The sequence below is a fragment of the Hippocampus zosterae genome, chromosome 13, assembly GCF_025434085.1.
Source record: "Hippocampus zosterae strain Florida chromosome 13, ASM2543408v3, whole genome shotgun sequence".
NCBI classification, from domain to species: domain Eukaryota; kingdom Metazoa; phylum Chordata; class Actinopteri; order Syngnathiformes; family Syngnathidae; genus Hippocampus; species Hippocampus zosterae.
Window position 1 is genome coordinate 8685803 of NC_067463.1, and position 12033 is coordinate 8697835.

At 40.7% G+C, this 12033-nt stretch overlaps 1 protein-coding gene and 1 long non-coding RNA gene across 4 annotated transcripts in view; one reads left to right on the forward strand and one right to left on the reverse strand.

Annotated features, from left to right (window-relative positions):
• Window positions 1-12033, forward strand: part of ntn1a (netrin 1a) — a 44912-nt gene that overhangs the window by 22838 nt on the left and 10041 nt on the right. The window contains exons 2-4 of one of the 2 annotated variants that reach the window (XM_052084098.1): window positions 270-458; window positions 6406-6555; window positions 8638-8691. In XM_052084098.1, coding sequence (XP_051940058.1) covers window positions 270-458; window positions 6406-6555; window positions 8638-8691 — 393 coding nt within the window. The remainder of the gene's footprint in view (window positions 1-269; window positions 459-6405; window positions 6556-8637; window positions 8692-12033) is intronic. The other variant, XM_052084099.1, reaches the window with a different exon arrangement.
• LOC127613200 (uncharacterized) lies at window positions 430-9106 on the reverse strand. 2 transcript variants are annotated; one of them, XR_007966098.1, is made up of 4 exons: window positions 7865-9106; window positions 6372-6442; window positions 5275-5431; window positions 430-2771 (listed from the first exon to the last, which is right to left on the reverse strand). It is a non-coding gene; the product is annotated as an uncharacterized LOC127613200 (long non-coding RNA). The 2 variants fall into 2 exon arrangements; XR_007966100.1 differs by having other exon boundaries at window positions 430-2009; window positions 7865-9104.

Here is a 12033-nt window from a genome sequence, read left to right on the forward strand (position 1 = left end):
GTGAGCACTCAGCAACAGCGATGTCATTTTCAGGCAACAAAAAGTGGCAAAATGGCCACTCCCTGAGAAAGCTACAAATGGCAAGATTTTGCTGCTTAACTCAAATTCCACAATCGCAATATGAATCAGAATGCGATGTTCAGACAAGTGAAGGTGCATAGAACATATTATTGTCAAGAACATTTAGGGGTTCACTTCCCCCTTTAAGCAACTGTACCTGTTAAGTTTCTTGACAGTCACAAATGGCTTTTTTTCTTTTGCTTCCGCAGCCTGTAACTGCAACCTGCACGCCCGCCGCTGCCGCTTCAACATGGAGCTGTACAAGCTGTCGGGGAGGAAGAGTGGAGGCGTGTGCCTTAACTGCCGCCACAACACGGCTGGACGCCATTGCCACTACTGCAAGGAGGGCTACTACCGGGACATGTCCAAACCCATCTCGCACAGGAAAGCCTGCAAGGGTACACCGTCCCACTTTATTGCCAAAACACAAGTTCTCAGAAAGCGTATTTTCACTCTGAACTCCACAGGAGTTTCCCCCCCCAACTATTGTTTAAACGAGGAAAAAAAAAAATCTGAAAGCACACCATAACACAAAAAAAGTCACAAAAATGGATATGGAGGTTAATTTTCCTCCCTGCCACGATCAATCACCTTGCATAGACTGCCGAACAAAGATACAGTGGTGTCGTTAGATACAAGTGTCCTGACTCACCTAACCACAAGTGGCAGCTTGGCAGCTATAATTAGTATTAATTCTTCAAAAATGAGGACTCAAGCTGCCACTATCAGCTGAAGGTTACTGTCAAACATAAAACCATGGGAATTAAAACGAGATTTAGAATAAGAGAATTGGATCTTTTGTATTTAAAGCGACCACATAATCTCTGTAACATAAACGTTAGCATACAGTGGGACATTCCAAAGACACATAGGCTAACAATGAGCATCTACGTGGCATAGAATTTAAGTAACGGATATCTGAACACAAATAGTGCAGCAACACATGTAGGCAAACCATATCACCATACTCACAGGCACACTGATTATTCTTTATTCTCTGTGAATAAATCCGATTACTGACGCAATGAGAAGCTCGAGAGAAGAGCTGAGCCTACAGTTCCGTATATCCGTATGCCGTCTTAGACTGCACTCTGATGGCAGCAGCACAGTGGCCATTCACTTGATAGAAAAAATGACTAATTCTTTTCTTTAATATTTCTTTATGTAATTACAATATGTTCGTAGGAAGTAAAATATCATTGAGTGCTATATTTCTCATTCAAAAACATATTTTGTTCCTGTTGGTTTGGGTTTTTTTTGGGGGGGGGGCCCGGTTGATTGGCATTTCCATTCATTTCAAATGCAAAAGTGACTTTCAAGCATGATCAAACAGCGAATTCAACTTCCTTTCAAAGGCAAGTAACTGGTAATATGAAATAAATTACATTTTGGAAGTAACTTGCCCAACACTGCTCTTTTGATCGAAATAAGTCATTGCGGAATTGTAGTTACTTACTTACGTTACTTATTGTGACCTTGGATTGCGATCTTGCACTCAACAAATACATCACACACAGTATTTTTGGGGAAAAAAACTAAAACCTAAAAACTAATAGAACTAAACCAAAATGAAGCATTAAAAAACCTAATACAAACTAATGAACTTGCTCTCAAAACTGCTTCAACTAAATGATTTTTTTTTATTTAGGAAAAACAAAATCAAAACAAAAATGAAAACTATATTGGAAAATTCCTAATTATGACAACCTGGCTCCATACCACATGTCTGACGGACCGGTCCTGGTCCGCGACCGGCCGTTTGGGGACCACTGCTCTGGAGTTGTAGATTAATGACAGGAAATGGGGGAGGAAGCGCGGCGTCGCAACATTCCTGAGCCTTGTCTCGCCCCCATCTTCCTCTGTCAGCGGAGATGAGTTGGAGGTCTGCGGGGATGGCGGAGCGAGGGCGGTGGAGTGGGTGTTCCCTTTTTTGACACTGAGTTATTTGGCTTAATTCGAGGGAAGGTGTGGGGATGACAGGACAACCAAAGCAAACAGAGGAGAGGTGTGAAGTGATCGGCATAGCAAGCGGGAGGTCAGTCGTGAGGGTGAAAGATAGGAAGGAATGGAAGGCGGCGGAGGTGGCGTGAACACGCCCCCGCGCAGGTGCGCTCGCCGCCTAATGCCTTCTAACCCTCAGCTGAGCTAATAAAGGTCAAAGTGAGTTTTCGCACCTTTCCTGTAGCTCCAGGTAAAAATAACAGCAGAATAATCCCTGCGCAAACAAGCCAAGCGCTCCAAAAACTGAGGCTCACGCACCCGAGGGACAGGCCCGCGTGGAAATATCAGCCGCGCACCGACAGCTTAAGCCCACGTTTTCCCATATCACTCGACAGGAAGCGAGTAAATAAAACAAGTCGACAGTGACAGACCTCAGACAGGCCTCTGTGGAAAGCTTGGCGTGAAAGTTCAGACTCAAGCCGCCGTTGACGCATGGAGATGTTTTGTGTTCTTTTGTGCTTCGATGTCAATTCCACACAACTATTCCGTGGCGTTGCGCAGTGTTCGGAATTTCTGCGAATAGTTTTCATGAGTTGCCATAGTTTGGCTGCGAGGTGATGGGTTCTATATTCGTTGACATTGATGTGTTGACACGAGCCTCCAAGCACTTGTTTGGGAATTCGGTTCTTCTCTCTTCATCATGCTGGGCATTTTGTTTTCCCAAGGGTGTTTAGTTTTACACGGCTCCAGGGCACCGGAGTATTTGGTGGCTGTAAGTAGACTAAAATATAGGTCAACTGAAATCATGTCGAGATATTCGCAAAGAGAGCGTAAAGCGATTTGAAAAAATAAAAATCACGGTAAGTACTGTGGTGTAAAACGTTCAAAAAACTGTTATTTTAAACAGACCTGAGACAAACGACATCGAAATCGTCTAAACTAAAAATAAGATGTTCTCGCTTTCCATCCCTTGTTTGCCAAGTTGTCAACTTCTCAAGTGTATTTGAATTCCTGTTGAGAAGTATGAATAAAAAAAAAAAAAAGTATACATTTAAAATTAACCACAAAGGCTCATGAATTAAATTAACGGCCAAAGACAAAAAACAAAACAAAAAAGAACATCCGCGCTTTACTTACACCGATTATTTGTTAGTTTTGCAAATATAAGATATAGTTTTTTTGCAGGGGGTGGGGAGGTAAGCATTTTCATTTATATTTATTTCATTAACACAAGATGTTCTTTTAATTTTAGTTTTATTTTGTTAATGTTTGTTAAGTAAAATAGCTAGCTAGCTAGCTAGCGAGATATTTGTATTCTTTTTCATCAGTTTGACAGCAACGGACAATAGAAATCGAGTACATGCCGTCCATTCTCGGGCGGCAAAGGTGAAAACTTTCAATGGTAATACATGGGACTGTTTCAAAATAAAGTGGATTTTTGGAAGCAAAATCACGTGTAAATTCATTAAAAAAATATACTTTTACATTCGGCGAATGACTGATTTTTATGAATGTATTATTGCTTGCCTGATCGATATGATTTTGGTTTGCCTTACTCTTTTTTTTTATAACTAGAGTCATAATATTCTAAAAGAACTTCAGTACAATTTGTTGTTACTCTACCCAACTCTATCGGTCAGTAGAATCACACAATTTCTCCCAGCTGATCAGTAAAGAAAGGTAATTAGAACCTTAACTTGGATGATAAATAATGAGGACAAATGCCCCAAATCCAACTGTTATTTTGAAATCCTTTTTCAATGTTCACTGGTCTAAGCATGCCTGAGGTCTATCAGGTGGATTTATTTGTAAATGTATTCAAAAAAGTGAGAAAAATGACTCTGCAAATTCTAAATTCCAGTCACTTTTTAAAATGTGACCGTTGATACAGTATTAGATGTCTGCAATGCATTTTCCCACCTCATACATATAAAGACAAAAAAAAGTCATGACACCAAGCTCGCCAAGATGTTTTCAGCTGTTACCCCTCCTTGTCGCTCCTAGTCTAGAGAGTGAAAGCTCGCCACGTTTTTATTTTTGTGTAATTTCTGGAGATCCTCTTGGAGGTTTCTCCCAATCAAGAACAGTGCTAATCATCTTAGCGTTCGAGTCTGATCGCTTTGCCTCTGTTAGGGAAGCTAGACAGGCCGCCGTTTTTGGCCTCATATCTGCCTAATCCAACTGGAGTGGCCATGAAGCTGAGCACACAGCCACTTAAGCGCTAAGTGGACACGCACTTAAAGCAGAAAGGCTCGCTCAACGTCCCCCAAGTATGTCGGTCGTTTGTCCAAGAAGTGCCTGCCAGAGAGTCATTCAATTTGTCATGCACCCGCAACACGTCCATCTGGGGAAGTGGACTTTGGCCTCAACCGGACCGAGGTTCTTTATTTCCTTGTCTTCGGCCTGACATTTGAATTTACGGGCCTGAAGGCATGCTGGAAGGCCATCCACGCTGCTTGCAAAATAAAGTGCGTGTGTGCGCGTGTTGTTCCTCCTCTTGCAAAGATGGACTCAATGATGGCAGTGACAGATTGGCCTGATAAAAACGCTAATAGGTGCAAAGCAGACTTAAGAAGTTGATAAGACGTGTGAACAGAACAAGTAGTCACACAGGGGTGGAGATAAGATTGGTTACAGGAGCTGAATCACAGGAAACACTCCAGATAAATGCACTACAGATAAAAGTGAGGGGCAGGGGTTGGGGGGGTCTGTTGGGTGAGATCTCTCTTTCCAACTGGTGGATTGTTTGCTTCATTTGTCAAACGAGCTTTAGCAACAGCAAATAACCATGTTGAATAGCAGCAAATGCGGCGAGATAGAACTGGGAAAGAATTGTGAGAAATTCTTTGGAAATGAACAAATGAAAATTACAGATGGGCAATTTTTCTGTGTGCCACATGCATGATAAGCCAAATGGATAAAATGTGCTTTCATGTAACTGCCTGGGAGACACAAATGGCACCAATTTGGTTGACTAGGCCACATAAGCATTACAAAATAATAAGTGATTCCTCTGTTTGATACATTTGATTTATCTAAGGGGAACCAATACATTTACTTTGTTATTTATAAGCTTATGCAGGCTAAAATGACAACCCAGAGCTATGTAGTTGTTGGGTACGTGCGTGACTTCTGTCATCTAAAAACGACAGTATTGATTTAAGACCTCGTAAACGCAACCAGTGGGGAACAGGCCTGCTTGTCACTAAATCATTTACACTCGTTAAACTTCTCTTTGAAGTGATGTCATTTGGACGTGTCACCGTTGCTCACCTGTCTGTCGCACTCTCGGCTTTCTCAACTCTATGACCATGTTGTTTAGCGAGGAGGCTTCTTCATGTCAGGCAAGGCAGACTTATTTTGGAGCATATTTCGGCTTGTTTCTTCCTCCAAACAAAGCGTGAAGACAAATCTACCGCTCTGTCTCTGCCTGCAAGATACATGTGCGCAGCAGAGGAGACATATCTGTGGGTGTGTGCATGTCCCATTAAGTGCATCACGACTACTTAAAAAATAAAAAAATGACATAGCTTTGTGATGCATAAAACAAAGCTACTATTGTTCTATTTGCCAAGATATTTGCACATTTGGATTGTTTGGTAGCTTCGTGGATTTTAAAAAAACATTTACCCACCCAAATAATGCAAAATGCAGCCAGTTACACAAAGAACCTTTCTCAGTCTCTCTCACTGTGACACACGACAAAAAAAAAAAAAAACTATCCATGCAACAGTCTACCAACTTGATTCAAATGAATCTTTGTGCCAGATTAGTGCAACATTCTGTCAGATAAATCTCATTGTATTATTTACATAACCCACACCTCCCTCCACTGACCAAAAACAAACAAACAATATTACACCTTTAGTCCAACACTTTTAATTGTCAAAATATATTATTTTTTTCATATAATATTTATAATAAAAAGAAGAAGAAGAAAAAAAGGAAGAAGTAGATTAGAAGAAGATTCTTACCTTACACGTGTGGCTGACTGTATGCTAATGCTAAAAGTTTGTTTTCTAGCATCGGCACTTGTAAGCAATATTCCTTCCAGTCGACTTATTCTTTGAAGGTAAACTTCATCATGTCAAGAATATTTGACATTTTCAAAGCTGTCTGACCCACGGTTGCTGATGTAAGCGAAAAGAGTTCCCGAACCATTTGCTATACTTTCAGGGATCATTATTATTATTCCTCACATCAGTGACACCATGTTGACAAAATGGCCGCGGTTCCGTTTTCCGCCATGTAGTTGAGTGCACTTTTCTGCTGCGTGCATCCCTCCACCTGTCCCACCGCCCACCCCCTCTCCCCATCAGCCAAGTTCACTTTCTCGTCATGTTATCTCTGTCGTGTGTGCGACCACTCACTGTGCCTCTCCTTTTCTTCCTGTGTTCCTCACAGCATGCGATTGCCATCCCGTGGGTGCCGCCGGCAAAACCTGTAACCAAACCACAGGACAATGTCCCTGTAAAGACGGCGTGACCGGTATCACGTGCAACCGCTGCGCTAAAGGCTACCAGCAGAGCCGCTCGCCCATTGCCCCCTGCATAAGTACGTGCAAACAGTCTTTATTACCACATTCATTTGTGTTCTTGGCAGGGGAGCGCTAGGGCAGAAAATGCAGATTCGAATGCGAGGTGACTGGGAAACAGGAAATGCACACTTTCGTTCTCGTTCACGTTTCGATGTTGGAAATCTACCCAGGAGGAATTAGTGCCACAACGGAAATAAAAATAGCGAGGGGGGAGAGACAGATGGATATGGGAATTAAGATGTCATATTAGGAAAATCGAATTTAAAGCACTCGTTTAAAAATATATATTACTGTTCCTTCTAATCGTGACAAATCAATCGTGACAAAAATACATGAAAAAACAATCTTGAAGCATTTACAGCATTATTCTCTCCTTTCTCTGTGATCTTTTTTTCCTCTGATCATTTAATATGTTACATACAATTTAATATAGTTGTCTGGAATGTTTATAAACAAATCATTTATTCCTGTAAAATTACAATTGCTTGACCAGAAAGACATTTAAAATACCGGTAATCATTATTCTTGTAAAATTACAGATTATTAAAATATATGGATATGACTTGTATGTATTATATCACATCTCCATCAATGCCTCCACTTTTATTCTATTTGTTTTAACTTCTGGAAAAATGCAATCTTTACTCACTACCAGAACTGATTTTATTTCAAGACTTAGAATTAAAAAATTGAATTTTCTTCCGCATTATGATAACTTTTTATTTACCTTTTTTTTTAATCCTTTCATGCACCAATAATGATCACCAGTAACCTGAAAACATGGTAAACTGTCCACTGTAATAACCGCTGTCCCCGAAAGGGTTAAAATGCCATTTCTTTACCAATCATGTCTGGAAATATTTGTTTTCTCACTTTGGAAAATATAGAGTGTTGACTTATAAATACATAGAACAAAAATGAAATTTAAAATTTAAATTTTGCCTTGGCTTCCAATATTATGAATTTATTTGAATAAAAACCAAAACCAAAAAAAGCTTTCCTTCCTGTGCAAAAAAGCCCGTTTGCAGCAGAAATTCAAAATTATTGAGGTTTTTGTAAAAAAAAAAAAAAAAAAAAAAAAGACAAATGGCTAAACATTGTTTTTGGTGAGACTTTGTCCCTGGAAAAAAAACGACAACAAAAAAACACTCCAACACTTTAATGTACAACTGTAACTTTGTTCCCTCGAAATAACTTTTCCTCTAAATCAACCTAAAAACATTTTTAAATCAATTAATCAACTGGAAAATATGTTGGAGAGAAGCCCTCATGTCGAACAGATGAATCACCGCATTCATGTCTGATAAAAATCGAGGCTGTGTTCACCAGCGCACAGCTGCTTTGCTACTCTTTCTCTTCCTCCGCACTTTGATGGCTGCGGTTTCACAGCTTCGTTCTTTTCTCCCCACTTCTATCTTCTTCAGCATCCAGCTCCTTTGCAGATAAGAAGGCCGTGTTTCACGCCTGCTTCCTCCCCCTGTAAGGCAAAACGTAACCGCAAGCACCAATGGAAATTTGAACATTTGATGACTCTGTATGTCTTAAAAATGAAGGGCTCCGTTTTCACAACCGGTATAAATCCCATCAAAGTGCACGGCAGTGGATTAGACCCGATGTTTCACAGATGAACAAAGTGCGGCAGATCCGCAGCAGGGAGGGCTGCGCCACTGAAGGAGTGGTCACAACCACCTCAAGCAACTCCGACCACGGGCGTGCAGTTCAGATCGACTTGACTACCGCCAAATCATCCAACATTCTCCACCGTCAAATGTGCCCTTGAAATTTGAATTACTGTGCATAAATCGTCGGCAATTCCTCAATGAGAAACGCCATACATCGTGGCAAAAGTCAGGTAGGACCAAATTAGCTGTGTATGGCTGTCGAGAACTGATTAGAGTATGTTAAGTTCATATAGAGGGAAAGAGAGAAAATAGACAAACAGCTTATCCGGGGAGAAAGAGCACTTTTGCAATCTGTTGTGTACTTGTTATTCACACAGCATGAGGGCACTGATCCTTGTGTTTGCCTTTGTGTTTGTGTGTATGTGTGGGTGTGTGTGTGTGTGTGTGTGTGCGCGCGCGCTTGGTGGTGGGGAGCAGAGATTCCAGTCACACCGCCTACGACAGCAGCCAGCAGCACAGAAGAGCCCTCAGGTGAGGCATACTGTAAACTATTGACATGCCACACATGGACTGTAATACAACCTGCAGCCAGAAAATCAACTGCCGCTATGTTTTCTTTTGCAGTAGTTGCATTGTTGTACAATTTGTAGAATGTGTTGCTGCATTATTGTCATCGTCAAAAACAACCTAACCTCTAGCACTATTTTTTTAAAGCAGAGGGTTATCTGGATGAATGGAACGTGTCATTTTTCATTTGATCTGAAGGTCATTTTTGTAGTTTTTCAATTTTACATGCTTTGCACTGCGCGTGTACCTTGCTGAATATTTTTAAAGCAATTTTATTTCACTGAAATGAATACTACATCTCTGTTTTTAAAGATTTGGGACATCTTTTAATATACTTTTCTTGTTTTGACATAAGCCAACCGAATTTCTCATAATAATTTTATTTTGTATGTTTTTTTTTAAAGCATTTGAAAAAAATATTTGATAGTTCAAATGACCACATGGTTTATAGTATATATACTAAAATAATAGCACACAAGAGTTGCATTCGCCAGCTTTCAACATTATTTTCACTGGGGATATTAATTCTTTTAAAGCACACAAGAGTCGCATTGGCCAGCTTTCAACATTATTTTCACTGGGGATATTAATTCTTTTAACGATAATGTTTTTTTTTTTCAAATAACGTTTTAGCATTAGGCACCTTCAAACATGATTCTTCCTGGAAAAAAACATTTACGAACATTTTATTTTCAACTGTATTGAAAGATTTGTGGACATGTTGAAATGATATGTTTCACTAAAATGGAAACAGTTGCATCCGCCAACTTAAAACAACTTCATCCACAATGATATCCAAATGTTATTATAATCTGTGCATTATTCATTGAGGAGAAATGTTCAGAAAGCTTTCAAATGTTGGTGCAGATTTATGAAAATTAATGACACAGTGCACAAACGCAAGTGGACAATTCAAAATAATGTCGAATGAAAAATTTGGGTTAGCGATTGTGTAAAACGGGTGATTCATACATGCAGTTGCAGGCACACCCAAAGTGTGCTGTTGGTCTGGCAACCTCCTCTTGGGACAGCTTTGATTGACAGCACAGTCACTGCCTAACCCCCCTCCCACCACCCCCTTCTCCACCCACGTTTCCCTTCCGCCCTCCTCCACTTCTTTTCTTTCCCGTTTTCTTTTTTTTCCATCTTCCATCTCCTTCTGTTTCATGCTTTGTCCTTGACATGGCAAAATGTGTGCGCGTTCATGTGCGCGTACATGTGCGTGTGTGTTTTGCCGAGAGGGAATATATCTGGAGTTCCTCCATTGCCCCCCTTTGTCACAACGCCATGCGCCTTTGGAATTGTTGCAAGGAATTTTCCGCACCTCAGCAAGGGCCATGTGGTTTAAAAACCATTGTTTGTGGTTACTTTTTCTTAAATGCCAAGAAAAAAAAACATACAACAAATAATGGGAAACTTGAAAATAATTTTTCATCAGCTGGCTCTGGTAGAGGGAAGCAGGGCGCTTTCATATTCAAATCCGTGTTTGCGCAAAGTTTTCGACGTATTGCTTGAAAGGAGAGGGGGGGGGTTGACAGGAAAAGCCTGCTAGAACAGCTTAAGTTTATTTGGGTTTAATCAGGGGTATCTTAAATGGTAGCAGGTGTGTGCCGACTCCCATTTGGCATGAGTTTCAATGTGATTGGTTCCGAACACAACTGCATCGCCAGTTTGAAGAGGGTGTGCACATTTATGCAAACGCAGTTTGCTTCACTACGTCGCCTCTCAAAATGATTTCGATTAATGTGGAAATTATTTATTTTCGTCTTATTTTGTTTTTTTTTAATATCACAAAAAAGAGGGCAGGGGTGTGTACACTATTTATATCCACCGGACAGTCAGCTGGCAGTAGCAGATTCCGCTCTAAGTGTGTCATTTTCCACTGTGGATCTGTTGATGAGAAGTGTCATATAAATGAGTGGTGTGCAGGAGACTTTTTTTTTTTTTAATAACGTTGGATGGCGTAGTTAGAGATCATCTAATGATGGCGAGGAAATGCTGGGCTTTCCTCCTCAAAGTTTCTGTTTGATTTTGAGCAGATGGCAAAGCTGACATGTCATGACGTGCCAGGGCTGCCGGTCCAGCTCATCTATTTATACTTTCACCCCCCCGAAAGAGTCGAAAAGTTGACTGCATTTTGAGCAGCTCTGATATCATTTGACGAAGAACGATAAATCGAGCAAAATTTTGATTTATATGCGCTGGGTTGCATGTCAGTATTCAGTACAAGTAAATACTGTGTGTGTGTCTGCGTGTGCGCGTGTGTGTATTGGTTTTTTTCTTTTCGAAACATAAGACAAAGTACTTTTAGAAAGTCTTTTTTTGGGGGGGGCACAGATCAGTCATATCTTTCAATGCAGTGAACGATGTTCTAAATGAGTCCTACACTTGTAATGTAGGCTCTTTTTTCAGTTCAATCAGTCAAAATTCAGAATCTTGTGAGTGAAAAAAATATTCATTTTGATTTTTATGATTTCATCTTACAATGCGCATAATTAATAGTCCAGAAAAAAAAATCATTCGGAATCATTTTGTTTAATTGCTTTAGAGTTTTATTTTGGGGGGGGATTTTTTTTCAATGCAGTCTCCTTCAAAAGTTATCACTGTCGAAACTGATTTTAGAAAACGTAGTTGGCATGGATTAACAGTTCGAGAGGGCAAAAAATGTGAAATAAAAAAAAAAAATACAGAGAGAGTAATATGTGGTCATAATCCAAGCAGCTATTTTGTGGATTTTCCAAGGCTTTGCAATGAGCAACGAAGGGGTTAAGACATCAGCAGTTGCTGTGACTAAGATGGTGAACTTTGAAATTTTGTTAAATCCAAGGTAAAGACAAAAAAAGGTCAATCCTACAAACTTGGGGTGTTGATTGTGAAATCAATGTCAGAATTTCAAATGATATTTTTGCGCATGCAAGTGCACGTTGGAGCCAAGCGTAATTTGGTGTGACAGTTATTTGGCAGGTGCCTGCATGCGCCTCAGCTGGAGATGGAGAAGGTAAAGGCGCGTATTTAGTTGAGCCAACGGGAGGCCCAAACGGAATGGATATTAATTTGTCCCCCCGCCTGTCCCCCTCCTCACGCCTCCTCCCAACCCCACCGTCGACCACACGAAGAGAGCTGGAATGCATGGAGAATAAGCTCCGAGGGCGCAGCCCAGACAAAACACACAACTCCAGGCTCGCTGGAGGTCGCCACTCCCACAGGTCGTGACAGAGACGTCTGCGCGCCAAACCGAATGTGCAGTCGATTAAATGCCGCTGCCCTGCGCACAATGTGAAAGTCAATGAGAAGGCGGAGGAGGGG